The following is a 17,406-nucleotide window of genomic DNA, read 5'->3' as shown; positions in this document are numbered from 1 at the left end:
AATAGCAACAGCAATCTACAACAATACTTCTAACTGTCCATCTCTCACGGAATTTGAGAGAGAAAGCACCATTACCGCAGCATACCAAAGAGAAAAAAGCATTTATACTCTCTCATTAAAATTTAATAACGGTTTTTAAGAGAGCTGTGTAGTCCTTACCACCTGTCTAACAATGGTCTTTCACTATACTCATCTTCGCTTTAAACGGGCACACTAATGTACTATTCCTACCGATGTTGCAATAAGACCCAGCAGTTTTTTTCTGGAACTCGAATGTAAGTAAAAATTTTCTAGGTCTAAATTGGTCAAATAGAAATGTACTTTTCCACGTCTTCTTTTGGAAAATCCATTTTTACTTAGTTCGATGTACTAAAATTAATAAATAATTATCATCTATTCGGCGTTGTTTGATTATATCATCTTTATTTGTCTTATACATATGCAAAATACACACATATATAAATACATAAATATATTAATATGTATATATATTATATTATTTATAATAGCTACAGCAAATTGAACTATCGATATATTTCCGATCTTAAATCAAATACGTTATATACCATCCTCAAAATATAAAACAATGTGTACGTCAGCACAGATAGGAAAACTCTTTCTCTTTTAAGAAAATTAACTTATTTTATACTCGATACACGTAGATGAAAAGTGTATACTAGATTCGTTGAGAATTAGCAGAAAAAGATTTCGACCATATTAAGAATTTATATTTCCTCTCAATGAGGATCAATAGTTGAGTCGAACTGTCCGAGTTCATCAGTCAGGAACTATAAAAGCTAAAAAGGTCACAATAATAAGCATGGAGATTTGTACCGCAAGCACCGCACGCCCACGGTAAAGCCCACAAGCTGCCCTAAGCTATAATATATTTCATTTTAAGTCTTGTAAATTTCGCTCAGTGCCCCTCTAGCATCCACAAACCCGCAAAAACTGTAACGCTTACATTTAAAAATTTTTGACATAATTTTTAGCTTTTTAGCCTTTTTGCATGTAAAAGCTTTGTTTATTGAATTTAAGGGAATTATTTTGTTGTTCACTAAAAATTAAACTAATAAGAAATACATAATTTTTTTAAGTTTTAAGTAAGGACCTTTACAGACTAGTGTATGTCTTTCGTGACTCAAGATATCGAGACCTATGGAATATATATATATATACTTACATATTTAGAATAAAGTCCTAGTGATAGAGGAATATAATTGGATCTTAATTACGGATTATTTTTGATTTGATTTCTATATGATATTCGGGATATCGCTCTTAGAAAATCTTAGAATTTTTTATTTATTGATATTACGATGCAATATAAAATCGTTTTTCACAAATTTTTTCATTGTCATATGTATTTTAGTCTGTGTGAAAGGGTCTTATTTTGGCGAAAACTAACTACTAATATTTTGTCTTTCAAGAAACCCCATTTACGACGAAATAAATATTTTGTTTTAAAGTTGCCTATTTGTTATATTTTAAGATATAATGATATATTTTTTCATGTTGCTGAAAGGGCTTATTATCAAGAATGCAACGCTGGCACAACATATATAGGAATAAGTTGGGCAAACCTCAATAGAAGAGCAAACTATAATATAAAGTAGTGTTGGCATTGAAATATGAGTTTATTTTTAAAACGTCTGGTTAGCAAAAAATTCAATTATTTATGTTGAAGCGTGTAAGAATGTGATTTAACTATCGTTAAAAATAATATTCTTCAGTCATCACTATTTCTTGGTGCTATCGATGTTTCAACTAATAAATGCAACTCTGTTCCTATGAACAGAACACATTGCATGTGGAAATTATTAAAAAATAGTTTTTGAATGTAAAGATAAAGCTGGAATTACTGCTTCATTTATAAAAATAAATACATTTTTAAAATACACTTAAAGTGGAATTCTTAACATTTGTATTTTTTGTACATAATCACATCGGATAGGCACATACATAAATTTGCTCAGGTAAATTGATGGTTAATAATGAGCACTGGCAACAAATATTACATGATACTTTGCAAGTTGACTTTGCACAGTTAAGGGAAAAAGATTTTACCACTAACACTTTGAAATGTGTCTTAACGTCTTGAAAATGATGTAAACTTTGGAATTCGTGGCACGTTTTCACCATATGCACCTCTGTGATTGTGAGAACTAAACGTCCAAAGTCACAACGACAACGTCGGCAAATAAGTAAGGCTCCAGGATGGATTGGGAAATGTATAATAGATATTATCTCTGGGCTTCAGCTATAGACTTAAATTGCAAAATGTATACTTAATATTTTTGAATTATTTGGGTGAAAACATATGTGATATTTAATGATTTTATACGTGTCAGTTCTTTTAATTTCAGAGACCTCTCTGGTAGCTATACATCAATATATTTCCAGGTAAAATATGCAGAACTGAAACGTTGACAATTAATATTCATTAATATTTATTAAAGAATCAAATGGTTGAATGACGTCGTATTTGTGGGTCCAAAATCACCACAGAAATCGTCTATGAAACGGCTAATCTAACCGTTTGGCGATTTCCTACAGAGCTAACTCTAGGAATACACATACGTAATGCAACACGCTATACCAACTTTACCAACACAATCAGATATAGATAAAGTCATGCAGCCCCATTCAGCACAAAATATGGTAAGTCGATATAATAATAACATCTCCAAAATTATTTACATATATCCATTTTGACATTATTTGCTGTATTATTTTTCTTGCATTTGTTTTAAATTATTTTGCTCTTGTTCGTTAAACAAATATGTTTTCCTAGTTCCGAAAACAACTAGAACCTATTTTTTTATAAGGTTTCAGACTGTAGTCTTTGTTAACAAACATTTCTATTAAGAGGGTATCACACTTCTCGTACAGTAACACCAAAGTTAAAAGGAAAATGTTTTTTTCGTAGAATTATTAAATCCTGGCTCGCAACAGCTGGTATGATATCAAAAACCGTATTAATATATTTACTTCATTATTAAAGAAAACTACTTAAATCTTGTCAATGTATATTTTAATTTGTTTTTATTTATATTAGTTTGGTAAATATTGGCGTTTGTATAAAAGGTATATTATTCAATTAAAAAATGTATAAAATAAATGTTTGTAATTATAATTATTTAAGTTACTTATTAAATTATTTCAAAAATTAAAATTTTTTATGTTAACGAACTTGATTGATTACTTATATTTGTTCCAGTCCTGTTAAGCTACATAAGTCATAAATGAACCTTTTCCGGGTATTGTATGAGGTACCTTATTTCAAAACTAAACTATAAAAACCGTGTTTTCCAAAAATACACAAATCATATAGTTTTTATCGGTAAAAATATTACTTAAAAACTAATTTTATTTCAACGGCGTGGATGGATGCTGAAACCTGTTTGTTGACGACTGGCAGAAACTCAACTACGTATTAATAATTTTAAAGCTAAAATCTAAATACAGTGTTATTAATCTATCAAAGGGGAAAAAACTGTGACGTTTGGTTGTTTTATACGAATTGTATTTTGTTATATTGATTTAAAGTGTTTAATGATTTCATATATCCAAGTCGTAGAACCAGGCCATATATAATAGTCCCTAATATAATAGTTTCGTTTTTTTTATTCATAAAATGTCAACTTGATACTGTATTTCTTTTTATAGTGATGCCCTTTTAAATGGCTTGATGATATTAGTCATATGTTTGAAACGCAGTGAAGAATATATTTGCGACCATATAAATTATATATATTCTATATCAGTATCAACATCCGAGTCCATATAGCTATGCCATAGAAGTAAGCTATATAAAATAGTCCAGAATAGAATAGTTGCATTGTTTTTATTTATAAAATGACAACTTGATATACACCGTTTTTTTGACAACGTATAACTTCGGTATTAGGGCGATAGTTTAATTGTTTTTAATAATATGGTGTTCTTAATTTGTACACACAACTTTTTTTTTTATTAATGACAGCTCCATCTTATAAACATTTTTTGTCCTACGCCCCCTAAAAACCCTAATAAAATTATCAAAGCCAATGCATGTTTTATATGTATTTGTTAATTCTGGAGTTACTTAACACAATATTTTAGGCTGAAAAGTTTTTTAAAAAAGAGCAACATTTTAATATTCGAATATCATAGTGCAGAAGTGTAATACTACTTAAAATTCAGATTCTTGATTTCTCAGTTTCATTTTATTTATTTTGAAAAGGGTTTGTTTTGTTTTTTTTTAATAATTTTTTTTTATATGCATTGCTAATTAAATTTTACAGTCCGAAAATGTTCCCACTCTTGTGATCTGTTGTAGATTTTGCCAGCCAATAAAAAGACCAAAAAGTATGATCAACAGGTGCCAACTTCAAAGCCACAATCTCTTCATCAGCCTCTTCAACCGCAGCATAGCCATCCCACTGCTCAGCCTCAGTTTCAGATAAATAAGGCATACAATGTGGTCTCCATTCTTAAGGCATCAGCTCAGATCGCTCAACAGTCCCCACACTTGACGAATCAGCAGCATCCACCAATACATCACCCTCAGCAAACACAGCAGCATCAACAAAGCTATACAAACGTTGTAAATAGAAGCTTATCTGCGTCTGAACCAGTTAGAGCCCAGTCATCGGTTATATGTAACGGTTCAAGCATATTGACAGTAAATAGTAGTCAACTGAATTCGGGTGATATGAATTCGACTGCCATTTATAACATATCTAGTTACCGAAAATTAACTGGAAGTCTAGATGGAAACGTTTGCTTTCTAAATGTACCGGACATTAAACAAAATGGCAACATCAGTGGGACAGTAGTATCAAATAAGTCCATCGCCGGAGTCGGAAGTGAAAAAAGTTCTTGTACTGGAGTCAGTATTAACAACCAAATAGTATTGCCTAATGCGCACATAGGAACATCTATGGGTATAGCTCCTGGAACGAATACAGCAGGCACAAGCTACATGCACGAAAAGAATGTCGTTGGCGTTAGCGTCAATTGTGTTAATACTAGTAAAAAGTATGATTTCAATAACAGTAGTTTGCTATCAAATAATAGTTACCGGGCATCTACAGCAGAGGTAAACCTTGCAAATTCTGTGACTTCAGGAAGAGATTCACTTAAAATAATTCCTAACTTCATTTCACCACTTTTTTTTTAATAATAATAATAATTAGTAATTATTATAATTAATAATTAGTTTTTAAATATTATAAGTCCCAAAATTTATTAAATGTTAATACGATTTTTGGTTTAATGAGCAGTTTTTCTTATAATGTTAATATGTATACTTTTATCTCATACTCACAGTGCCTAATGTAATGTAAAGAAAGCAAGAAACCAGCTATAGTCGAGTTCCTAGACTAGATAGTTGGAGGCGAAAAAAATGTTTAAAAATTTGTTTGGCATAGCCATAAAAATTGGCAAGAAAAAATTTAGGAATACAAATCATATAAACATTTTGGAAGATTGGGGGCAGCCTTTGCGGTTTGCGGTTTACGGCCGTTAAGAGATGCCGATATAAATTGGCAAGACAAAGCAACAAAAAACCAACGGATTCTGCTTACGTGATCTTAACTTTCTCACTTATAATTCCCAAAATCGTTACGTTCATTCGACTAGATCTACTCGGCTAGTGAAGATAATAATATATATACTTTATAGGGTCTGGAACGCTGCATTCTAACTGCTACATACTTTTCAATGAATTTAGTATAACCTTTTCCTCTATTAATATATATTATATATATATTATTATTATATTCTGATTATTTAAGTTAGTGGAAAACAAATAATCAGAGTTCCGTTTTTTTCATTCTTCACTTTGCATTATTTTTATAATACAGTCCATTTCTTTCTTTTACTGATTATTCTATATATAATTCTTTTAAATACTTTCAGTATGTATCAACGGGAAACAACAATTCTGGGAATACCCGTTCTAATCCACAAAGTGGCGCAATATTTCGAGGACCACCATCGACGCCGAATGCCCCTAGAGGTGCTAGTGGCGGAGCAACACGGCATGTCCATGTGCAACCCATGTACTCACAACCCCTTCACCAGAACATGGTGCTACAGCAATACACACAATATAACCCACGACAACAAACATTTCCAGCTTCTCATTTGCAATACGCACCCGCCCCCATGCCATACTACCAGTACCAATATGTCCCAACTCTTCAGCAACAGCCGCCGCATACTCGTAGTGCTGTCACGGTAAATACGAACGTTAATGTGGGAAACAATTTGCAGCCAGTGCAGTCTGGACCCAATGGACCTCTCCCTGGTCCGGGGGCTAGCTCGTCGCAACTTCAATTGCTCACAAGCACAGTGCAGCCTGGAGCCAGCACTGTAATGGGCGTTGGCGGTCCTGGTAGTACAATGGGACAAGTGGGTGTGCCCCCAATGGTTGGGGTTGGTGTAATGCCAACAAGTGTGCAACCGCAATCTGTGCAGGTGCAGCCCGCAAGCCGGCGCCGGCATCAGCATCGATTGCAGATAATTGATCCGACGACTAAAAAAAATATATTAGACGATTTTGATAAGGCAAGTAATCCATGCACTTAATATTTCAAGTCATTTAATATTTTTATTTCAATTTTTTAAAGACAAAATCAAACACAGACAATGAATTTTCCGAACAGGTAACCTCCACAAACACACCAGCAACTGTCCTTTCAGAAGGTCCAATACGTATTCCACAGCAAGATAGTGTTGGTTTAAATAATTTGACCAGTACATCATCACAAGGATCAGAATCACGGACAAACGCGTCTTATATCCCCATTGGTAATTTTTAAGTTTACGTCACATTTAACAATAGTCCGATATGTTTTTATTATGAAATATTTTGCAGAAACAACACCAATAAGTCGAACAGATGTTGGGCCGACTCCAATCGTATCCGCGATGACTGATGCTCCTTCAGTTGAAATATTACCAACGCCTCAAAGAGGGAGAAGCAAAAAGTAAGTAACACATTGTTAAGGAGCAGTTTCTTATTCAAAATAAATTCTTAATTTTAAACTCAGGAAAGCAGATCAAATTTTTTCATATTACATTTCGTTTAAGGTGTTACGAAGAGTTTCAGTCTTCCAGTTGCATTCAAATTAAATATGTTGTGGTTCCCCTCCTTCCGGTTGTCGGTCCGTATAAACGTGGATATATCGGGAAAGATAGAGATTAAAAATACAGAACCTAGGGACACCATCGAAGCTAAAGCTGCGCTAATTTGCTATTTTGGTCATTAACTTCATCATCTATGCCCAAACTTGTTAAAGGCAGTCTGATATAATCCTCCCAGAACATAATTTCTAGTTCTTTAAAGGAGTCGTATTGCCGAATTAAAGTATTCAATTTAGGGTTGCCGCCCCACTCTCTTTTCTGCTTTCATTTGATGAAGTTCGAGTATCTAAAAGTCGCGGACCTCGACTATAGCATTCTGTCTTGTTGTATTGTTAAATAACCATGTTCAATATTGTTCTTTTTTTTAGAATTCCTATAGTGTCTCCTAAAAATGTATCTGAGTCCATAGCTGCACCTATCACTGGTAAGTTGTAATATACTTGTTTTCGTAGTTCAGTTTAACGTTTAATTTTATAATGAGGAGATCTTTTTTTGTCGCTAACAAAATTTATGTTTTATTCATAATTATTGCACCATTAGTGACTGATGTAAAGTAAATACTAAAAAATGTAACTTATTCGGTTTTTCTTTCTTCGAAAAATGTCAAAAATCGATAACTCAGAGTAAAAGGAAATTATCTTTTAAAACTATATACAATTTAATTGTATAAGGATATAAGTCGAGTTTGGGGTTGTTTTGACTTATAAATTTAAAAATGCATAAGGTCAACCGTTGGAAAATTGATGAAAATGTTATTTTCCATTTAAATTATGTTATACCCGCAACTCATAAAGTAATCGTATATTTTCAAAAAGTATATTTTGGGCTATTCAATATTCAATATCAATAGCCGAATTTGGTGGTCGTCCCACCAAATTTATAGTAAACATACTCACTCGGTTACCAGTAACAGCACTTAGCAGTTCTTATTTCCTTGATCTTTATTTGTCGCGTTTTACACTTTAATTTGGCATTCCGCAGTTGGATTCTCCTCCGCACGGGAAATGTTAGCTTGCTACGGTACTGCCGCTGCCACGCGTTAGGATAGCGTCACCGTTTTCAGACTAGAATGAACAGGTGCTGGGCTTTCAAGGGACACGCCGTGCTAGCTGCACCTCCTGTCCCATGCTCTGTCCCGGTCGGTCCCGCCAGTGTTCACTGACGCTCCGTGCGATCGCCCACCAGCCTAGCCCTTCCTCATACCTTTCCCTTTTACTGTTTGTTAGACGACCTCCATTCCTACCGCTTTCGTTATCCCGGACGGTACGGGCGAGGAACTGCATTCGTTCGCGGACTCGAGGTAGTGATTTCTATGCTATCGCCAGGCTTGCAACAGGCATGCCCTCCTTCTGCAGTTGACATCTGCATTTGTGCAGAGTTTTAACTCCTTACAAAACTTTAAAAGCTAGGAAGTCTAAATTGGACATACAGACTTTTCTGAAAAGAGATGAAAGCTTACTTCAATTTTCGGCTAAATTTCAACTGGCGAATGCATTTACAGATTGGCACTTATTTACCGCCCACAAACTGCCTGATTTTGTTGCGTCAATATATTTGTCATTAGCATGACTTTGTGTATAACTAGTATATTTTTTTCATTATTTATAGCGACACGATATTAACGTTATGTCGCTAAATAATGAAATAACTAGTTTATAATAACTAATAAACGACATTAACGTTATGGCTGTGTATGTTCCATAACGTTAATGAGAAATGAGAAATAAAGACAAATTTATGAATTTTTCTGGCACATCGATAGAAATTGGGAGAACAATTATAAAACAAAAAAATTAAAAAAGTTTCTCAAGTATGGGCGTGGCAGTTTTAATGATAAGTTTTTGATTCGCGAACCAGCTCGCCGACATGCTGAATCCGCGGTTTATCATTAATTTTTTATAAACAATGAGAAATAATTATAAATTAAATGAATTGTTTTTGGTCGGCTTGCGGTCGGTAAAGTGGGCGTCTCCAAATTTATTTTCGCATATCGATAAAAATGTTCAAGACAATAATAAAATAGATAAAAATTAAAACGTTTTTCATAGGTGTAATTTTCTAAAACAAATTACGTATCGTCTGCGTCTCTGCAATCAGCATATTATATATATCCTGTTGTTCCCGAGATCACAGTGTAGTTCGCACATGGCCAGTTCGACTCAGTTAGTGATCCTAATCGGCACCTAAATGGATATGCAAACCTTGTATTACCTCCTTATTCTAGTAGACTAATGTAAATTTATTTACCTTCCCTAGCTAACCGTAGAACGATGCATGGAACAGTTGTTGCCGCGTAAAAAAATTATACTTGGAATCTTTTCTGCATACCTTTTACAATCTTCAAAAATAATCTAATATACCCATAATGTAGGACTCGATGTGTAATTGCGTGACAATTTTAAAACAACTATACGAATTAAAGTAATTTTCAAATAATTTTGAAATCTTGTTTCAGTAAGTGCATTTCCGGTTATTGGCATTGTTACTAGTTACGAGTGTGTGAATACTTCACGTTTGCCATGACATTATTTACTCACTTCTAGTGTGTCTTTTGGCTGATGGGCGGCCGTTGTTTCTGTTCGTCTGATCACCTTGGTGTTAGTGTTAGTGAGATACGAAATCATCTGTGTCTATCTATAGCGACTAGGTAATAGAGCGACAGTTGGCCACTAAGACGTTGTGTGCTTATATGAAATTAGTACAAACACTTGTATGATAGCATACGTCAGAAATATATAAATGAAAAACGTGAATACATTTCTTTAAATGTTGTTTTATAAATGTAATAAAGTAAATTGTCTATTCAGTGACGATAGTCTTATTTTTACAATTATTATTATTATATAAAAGTATACATTATAATCATAACATCATTATCGAACTAAAACAAACATTTCTAAAGTCTGTGGCGCGCGCAGTTTTGTACTTTTAGTAAAAATTGCCTTAGTATATGCCTTAGCACAGTAATACCAATAAATAAAAATGTTCAATAATTATGTTGATGTTTAGCGCCCTTTGAATAAAGAAATTGTTTTGTTCGTTTTGGTGCATACCTGATAAAAAAGATATGGTTATTATAATTCCAAGTAAGTTTCATCTAGTTTCCTCACCTAAAGGATCGTATTAATAATTATCAACAGACTAATATAATTGGGTACATAATTTGTTTAATAGCATATTTTTTAATTGTAAATTAAATTTTAAATAAATTAAATTAAAATTAAAAAAAAATTAAATTAAATTAATATTTATATAATATTATAATATAATATAATAATATAATATAATGTAATATAATATAATGTAATATAATATTATAATATAATATCATATATATATAAATTTAATTTATTTATATAAAAATTAAATGTAATATTAATTTATATATAGATATTGACATCAGGAAATATAAAAGCTAGGTTGAGATTCTGCATACAGATTCTAGGGACAAAGACGCAGCGCATGTTTGTTGACCAATGTTGCCACGCCCACACTAACGCCCACAAACCGCACATAAGTGCCACGTCCACACTTTTTAAAAGTGTGTTGATATTTTTTCATTATTTTAAAAGTCTTGTAAACTTCTATCGACTTACAAAAAAAAAAAAAATGGCAACGTCCACTTTTATATCTGATAGTCGGGGAAGTCGACTATAGCATTCTCTTGTGTTTATGCTGCTATCTTGCTGCTTTTCGAGCCAACCAAAACCATTTCATGTATTTTAACCTTATAATTTAAATTTAAACAATCAATAATTTATGAGAGACTGAATATCGTTTATATACCTGGTCCTCATTATTAATGTACTGCAAATTTAATATTAACTACTACTTTTTTAAATACAATTTTATAATTTCAGATGAAAGAGATGATGCAGGGTCAACACCGATATCCGCAACCACTAAGGAACCTATACCGAATCAGCCCCATCAAAATTTACTCATATCCGATTCATCAAAACATAATCAATCGGTATCAAATACTGAGATTTTAACAGACGTGCCTACTGTTTTGAAGGAAATGCATATTGCTGAGTTGGAGTCTAGTGTAGCCTCAGAAAATCATTCAGCTGGAATACTAGATGTCAATGTCAATAAGAGTTCACAATCATCGGATTTTCCGGCAGATCCTGAATTTGGTGGTATTGGCACAACATCACCTACAAGTTTAAACGCAGTTTCTCCTATTATACACGAAGTTTTAGATAATACTGAGCTATCCGAAAAATTAGAGAATTCTACGACAGAAACATTAAATGATAGCCAATGCGTAGAGAAGCCAACTCATCAAGAACTAAGTTTAACAAAGGCCACAGATGAAACTGAAATATCCGCAATGGCATTAAAAGATGTGAATAGTTTGGATAATCACCAAACTGAAAAAACATACCCTACAAAGCCAAAACTCAATGTAGATGTTTCAGAAGATACTTCCTCCAGAGAGTCAGCAAAAAAGTCAATTTCAACAAACAATACAGGAGTAGATGTAGATCTAAAATCAGATTCTAAGTCAGTGACTACCCTTGACGATAAACCGGACTCTACTGATCTGAAAGTGAAAGTGTCTGCAAAAATGTCCTCTATCATAAACTATAATGAGGGTCAATGGTCACCAAACAATCCAAGCGGAAAAAAACAATACGACCGAGAACAGTTATTACAGTTACGCGAGGTTAAGGCTTCACGTATACAACCAGAGGTAAAAAATGTGTCTATTCTTCCTCAACCAAACTTAATGCCATCATTTATTCGAAATAACAATAATAATAAGCGAGTACAATCGATGGTTGGTATGATTGGCAATCGTAACAATGAATCGGCGGGAAATTATATTGGTAAACAAATGTCGATGTCAGGCGTGCAAAGTAGCAGCGGTAGAAGCAGTATGAAAGGCATGATACACGTAAATTTATCATTAAATCAAGATGTTAAGCTAAGTGAAAATGAAAATGCATGGCGCCCTCGAGTGTTAAATAAATCTGATGGTGATAGCGACGCGAAATCTGCACTCGAAAAAGATGAATTGGTACGTCGTGTTCGGGGTATTTTAAATAAGCTTACCCCAGAAAGGTTTGACACACTTGTTGAGGAGATTATAAAATTGAAAATTGATACACCCGACAAAGTGGATGAAGTAATTGTGTTGGTATTTGAAAAGGCCATTGATGAGCCAAACTTTTCTGTGTCTTATGCCAGACTATGTCAACGACTCGCTGCGGAAGTAAAGGTAATAGACGAGCGCATGGAAAGCGAAATCAAATCTAACTCGGCACACTTTCGAAATGCATTGTTAGATAAAACTGAACAGGAATTCACCCAAAACGTTTCACAAAGCACCGCAAAGGAAAAAAAATTACAGCCAATTGTGGATAAAATAAAGAAATGTACCGATGCCAATGAAAAAGCGGAACTTGAGGCATTTTTGGAAGAAGAAGAAAGAAAAATAAGAAGACGATCCGGAGGGACAGTACGATTTATTGGCGAACTTTTTAAGATATCTATGTTGACTGGCAAAATAATATACTCTTGCATAGATACACTTCTTAACCCTCATTCTGAAGACATGCTTGAGTGTTTATGCAAGCTGCTTACAACTGTGGGTGCTAAATTTGAAAAGACCCCAGTAAATTCGAAAGAACCCAGTCGGTGTTATTCGTTGGAAAAATCGATCACCAGGATGCAGGCCATCGCATCGAAAACTGACAAAGATGGAGGCAAAGTAAGCTCCAGAGTACGATTTATGCTTCAAGACGTTATTGACTTGCGAAAGAATAAATGGCAAACTTCTCGGAATGAGGCTCCCAAAACTATGGGACAAATTGAAAAGGAGGCGAAGAATGAGCAGCTTTCTGCACAATATTTTGGTACACTTTCCAGTACTACACCAGGAGGATCGCAGGGCGGCTCTGGTAAACGAGATGATCGTGGAAACTCTCGGTACGGTGAATCTCGTTCAGGTAGCGCGTATGGTGGTAGCCACAGTCAACGTGGTGATAATGGGAACCTTCGACACCAGCAGCAAAATAACGTCGGGAGCAACGTCTCTGGTGGTGCTGGACACTCCAATGGAAACAATGATGACAATACTTGGCATGTGCAAACCAGCAAAGGTAGCCGCTCTCTAGCGGTTGACAGCAATAAACTGGAAGGCCTGGTAAGAACTACTTATGTGATACATATATACATAAGCAGAAATTGTTTAGAAAAAACACATAAAATTATTATATTCCTTTTCACTGTATATTTAGGATTGCTAAACTTGTTTATTTTTTTTTAACATTTCAGTCGAAACTTTCTGACCAAAATCTAGAAACAAAGAAGATGGGTGGATTGACACAATTCATTTGGATTAGTAGTGACACAACACGACTATCGTCGGCGCCGACACCATCCAATCCTTTCGCTGTGCTCTCATCCCTAATCGATAAAAATAGTAATGAAAGGGATCGCGATCGCAGTGGACCCAGGAACAAAGGGTCATACAACAAAGGTTCCATGGAGCGGGATCGTTATGATAGAGGTAATTTTTTCTTTATAATAATTACTTAAAATAATAATATGGAAACTTTAAAAAGGTATGCATTCGAGAACTGGATCATCTCAGGGATCACGAGAAAACTCATCCTCCCGCGGTGGTCAGCAGGGTCGAACTTTATTGAGTTCATCAGTTCAAAAATCTGCTAGTCATTCAAAATACACCCAACAGGCACCACCTACACGGCATACTGTAAAAGTGAGTATCAGCTCCCTAGAAAGCATGCAGAAAATAAGTAACTCGTGGGTTCAATCTCTTAAGAAATGTATAATGTGTTTTCTAACTCTATTTAAAATGCCAACTTTGAAGGTATATGTTTCCACATATCCTATAAAATTGTATTTTTACTAAGGTCCTAGACAAATTGATTATGGAGAGCGCAAATTAACTTCCTTTTCGTTGTGTACGTGGTTTTTGTATAGCTTAACTTTACTAAGCCAAATAGAGTAATGAATTAAATTTTAAAATTTTCTTTTCTTTATTTTAATTTATCAGAAACAACTTTTAATCAACAAGCGCATTTTAAATTCAGTATTTCACTAGATTTTCACTGATTATGTTGTTTTTATTTTATTTTATCAGGAACGGCTTTTAACCTACAAGAATATTTTAATGATATAATAAATGTGCTGTAGTTGTCGGATGATAAGGATCGAACGAAACAATTTTAAATACATTATACTTTATTCAGGAGCGTTGATTGTTTTTTATCTATAATTTACTCGTTAAACCTTTTGGGTGCCTCTAAATGAATGTCACTGGTCATAGATGTGGTTGTTTGTTTTACAATCCCCCTAATTGATTGTAATAATAAATAAAATCCCGCATTTCTAAAAAATGTTCCTTTAAGTGTTGTAATACATTTTAATCCATAAAAATTTATTTCAGACCCAGTCATCAGTGGGCAGCTCTAACGTTAACACAGGTCCACTCTACCGTGGTAGTGAGCAGCAATCATCAGCAACCTTCTCGCAGACCACCCGTTCTGTTGCTCCTGTGGCAGTGTTCATCGAAGCTAGCGAGACAGATATAAAACTCATCAAATCTGTTGTCTCCGAAATTGTAGACCTATCAGCTGCATCTAAAGAAGTCACGCCCGGTGCAGTTTCGTGCATAAAACGACTACCAGAGAAACTACGCTGCAGTTTCATTTATTATATTTTAACAGATTATTTGCATTTAGCAAATGTAGGTAAACAGTACAGGCGGTATTTATCTATTGCCGTGTCCCAACTTATTCAGCAGAATTACCTCTCTGCCGATCACTTGAGACTGGCTTACAACGAATTTACCGTATATGCAAACGATTTGATTGTTGATATTCCAGAGCTTTGGCTATACATTCTTCAATTTGCCGGTAATATTGTACTTTATTACGTTTAACTGCATTGTGTATTAGTTTCCATCCTCCCTCATGTAGTCATAATATCCTATAATTTAGGATACATGTATTCGTTTATATAAAATCGATGGTTATTGATACACTTTTGCTGGCCGACTAATAACATAACACCTTATTCATTTTTTTCATAACATTTTCTTCTACAGGGCCACTAATTGTAAAGAAAATATTGACTATATCAGATTTGTGGAACAACAATTTAAAAGAAAATAGTCCATCAAACGTGGCTAAAAAGTTCCTTAAAACATACTTAATGTATTGTACACATGAAGTTGGACCAAGTTTTGCTCGGAATATGTGGATCAAGTTTAACCTTAAATGGTCAGATTTTATGCCTGAAAGTGAAGTTGCCGACTTTATTAAATTTAACGTGAGTTATTTTTGTAAATACAAAAATTTTTATAAGACCTTTAAATTGAAAACAAATAAAGCACTATGTATTTTCTGTTCTAAAATTCACGCAAAAGCATACACGATTCTAGAGACAGAAGCAGCGCATGTTTGTTAACACATTTTGCCACGCCCACTCTAATGCCCACAAACTGACGCACCCACACTTCGGAAAAATGTTCCGATATTTTTTCATATTTTTATTAGTCTTTCTAACGAGTTAATAAAAAAAACTTTTTGCCACGTCCACTCTAACGCCTTTAAACTTGTTCGAGTTCTTAAAAACAAATTTGCGCTGCGTCCATGTCTGAAAGCTGCATGCTTAATCTCAACATTCTAGCTTTTATATTGCCTGAGATCGAGACGTTCATACGGACAGACGGACATGGCCAGTTCGACTCGGCTATTGATCCTGATCAAGAATATATATATTCTTTATATGGTCGGAAACGCTTCCTTCGCCTGTTACTTTCTAGTATACCTTTTTACTCTACGACTAACCGGTATAATAAGTGAAGATAAGTCTTTAAAAAAAAATGTAAAGACGAAAACTCGTGTGTATAACTAATTAGACACATTATTCCTTACATATTTTGTAAATGTTCTGACGGATTATTTACAGAGACTGGAGTATGTGGAGAACGAATCAAAGTCTCCAGTGATTGATCAAAGAGAGACTCCAGAAAAGCGCGTTAAAAATGTGATAGACCATATTGAGCACTTACTAAAGGAAGGAACAACTGCGGACTGCATTATTGATTACAGTAACGTAAGGAATTCAGTTCAAATATAGATGTTTATATTTCAAATCCACTTACAATTCTGTAGGGAAATATAATGGTGGTTGATAAGTTATTTATCAGAGGATTGACAGAAACATTAAGTAATTTCTCGATTCACTACAAAGACAACAGTTACAAGCTTGAGTCGGAAACCTTTCAAAAGTTTTGCATACCGGTTTTGCAGAGATATATTGATTCAAATGAAGACCATCAACTTGAATGTTTATATACTTTGCAGCTTTTAGTCCATGGATTGGAGCATCCGAGAGGTAAGGACTTTAAACTCTAAAATGTGTATTACCGTTTCGTATTTACTGTCTAATATCACGAAATGTTTTCTTTAACTAAAAGGCCATAATTCTCATACATTTTAGGATTGCTAAGTGAACTAATTGGCGAGCTATATGATTCCTTTGTAATACAGAAGGAATCGCTCTGTAAATGGCGCGATTCAAAGGATCAGTCTGCTGGCAAGGGTAAATTTCTTAAACCACTTTTTAGGTGGCCAAAATGTAACGCCTTCTTTTCTATATTTTTAGGCGTGGCTGTAAAAAGTCTTAATCCTTTCTTTAACTCGTTATTAAACGATGATGCCAACTAAAACTTCGAAGTTTCTGACCTAGACAGCATAACTTTCAAAATTTGTAAAAAAAATTAACTACAGAGTTGGAGGGTAAAGAAAGTTCATTAAAAGTATATACGATTTCGATATGGACTTATTCAATAACGTTATGCTTCTGGTTCATGCATTAAAAGTATATGCAACAATATAAAAGTGTATAACATATGTAAAATAAAGCGAACCTAAAAAAAATATAGTTATAACTCGTTACTTCTCATATTATTGAGAGCTTTCTTAAGAAGGTTAAAAGAATAATCTAATTTTTCAATATCAACTTGGTAAATAATTTATTCTCTAAAGTTTCGATTAGGTTAGAACTTCCGTTCAAAGGTCGAATAAATAAAACAATAAAGAATTTGTACAAAAACATTTTATTTTTTAATACCATCACAAAATATAAATATTTTGATTTTGAAATTTTTAATTTTTTTTTTATATTTCTGAAGTTTACAATATATGGCAAGAAGCAGATATGGGAAAAACGATACTCTTTTCCTATGCAAAACTATTGTAAAAAATAAGGGTTTTGGCAGAAACAAAA

At 33.8% G+C, this 17,406-nt stretch overlaps 1 protein-coding gene and 2 long non-coding RNA genes across 7 annotated transcripts; 2 read left to right on the top strand and 1 right to left on the bottom strand.

Annotated features, from left to right (window-relative positions):
• The first annotated feature begins 1,826 nt into the window (after positions 1-1,826).
• On the top strand, positions 1,827-17,061 carry LOC6619494 (eukaryotic translation initiation factor 4 gamma 3). Of its 4 annotated transcripts, none has more exons than XM_032723809.1 (17): positions 1,827-1,976; positions 2,367-2,403; positions 2,460-2,661; positions 4,322-5,083; positions 5,905-6,555; positions 6,618-6,798; positions 6,866-6,977; positions 7,503-7,558; positions 10,995-13,288; positions 13,420-13,654; positions 13,710-13,867; positions 14,558-15,026; positions 15,218-15,441; positions 16,084-16,230; positions 16,290-16,512; positions 16,618-16,719; positions 16,783-17,061. In XM_032723809.1, exons 3-17 carry the CDS (start codon positions 2,584-2,586, stop codon positions 16,842-16,844), a joined length of 5,754 nt encoding a protein of 1,917 aa, XP_032579700.1. In that variant the 5' UTR covers positions 1,827-1,976; positions 2,367-2,403; positions 2,460-2,583; the 3' UTR covers positions 16,845-17,061. The 4 variants fall into 4 exon arrangements, with proteins under 4 accessions (XP_032579700.1, XP_032579701.1, XP_032579699.1 ...); XM_032723810.1 differs by having other exon boundaries at positions 2,352-2,403; positions 6,654-6,798; XM_032723808.1 differs by having other exon boundaries at positions 2,352-2,403.
• LOC116801911 lies at positions 7,004-9,469 on the bottom strand. 2 transcript variants are annotated; one of them, XR_004362272.1, is made up of 3 exons: positions 9,382-9,469; positions 9,207-9,317; positions 7,004-8,571 (listed from the first exon to the last, which is right to left on the bottom strand). It is a non-coding gene; the product is annotated as an uncharacterized LOC116801911 (long non-coding RNA). The 2 variants fall into 2 exon arrangements; XR_004362271.1 differs by lacking the exon at positions 7,004-8,571 and having other exon boundaries at positions 9,067-9,317.
• LOC116801912 lies at positions 9,231-9,570 on the top strand. The gene is made up of 2 exons (XR_004362273.1): positions 9,231-9,296; positions 9,391-9,570. It is a non-coding gene; the product is annotated as an uncharacterized LOC116801912 (long non-coding RNA).
• Positions 17,062-17,406: the final 345 nt, after the last annotated feature.

This window comes from Drosophila sechellia, chromosome 4 (assembly GCF_004382195.2).
Source record: "Drosophila sechellia strain sech25 chromosome 4, ASM438219v1, whole genome shotgun sequence".
In the NCBI taxonomy this organism is placed as follows: domain Eukaryota; kingdom Metazoa; phylum Arthropoda; class Insecta; order Diptera; family Drosophilidae; genus Drosophila; species Drosophila sechellia.
This window is presented reverse-complemented; position numbering and strand designations above follow the sequence as displayed.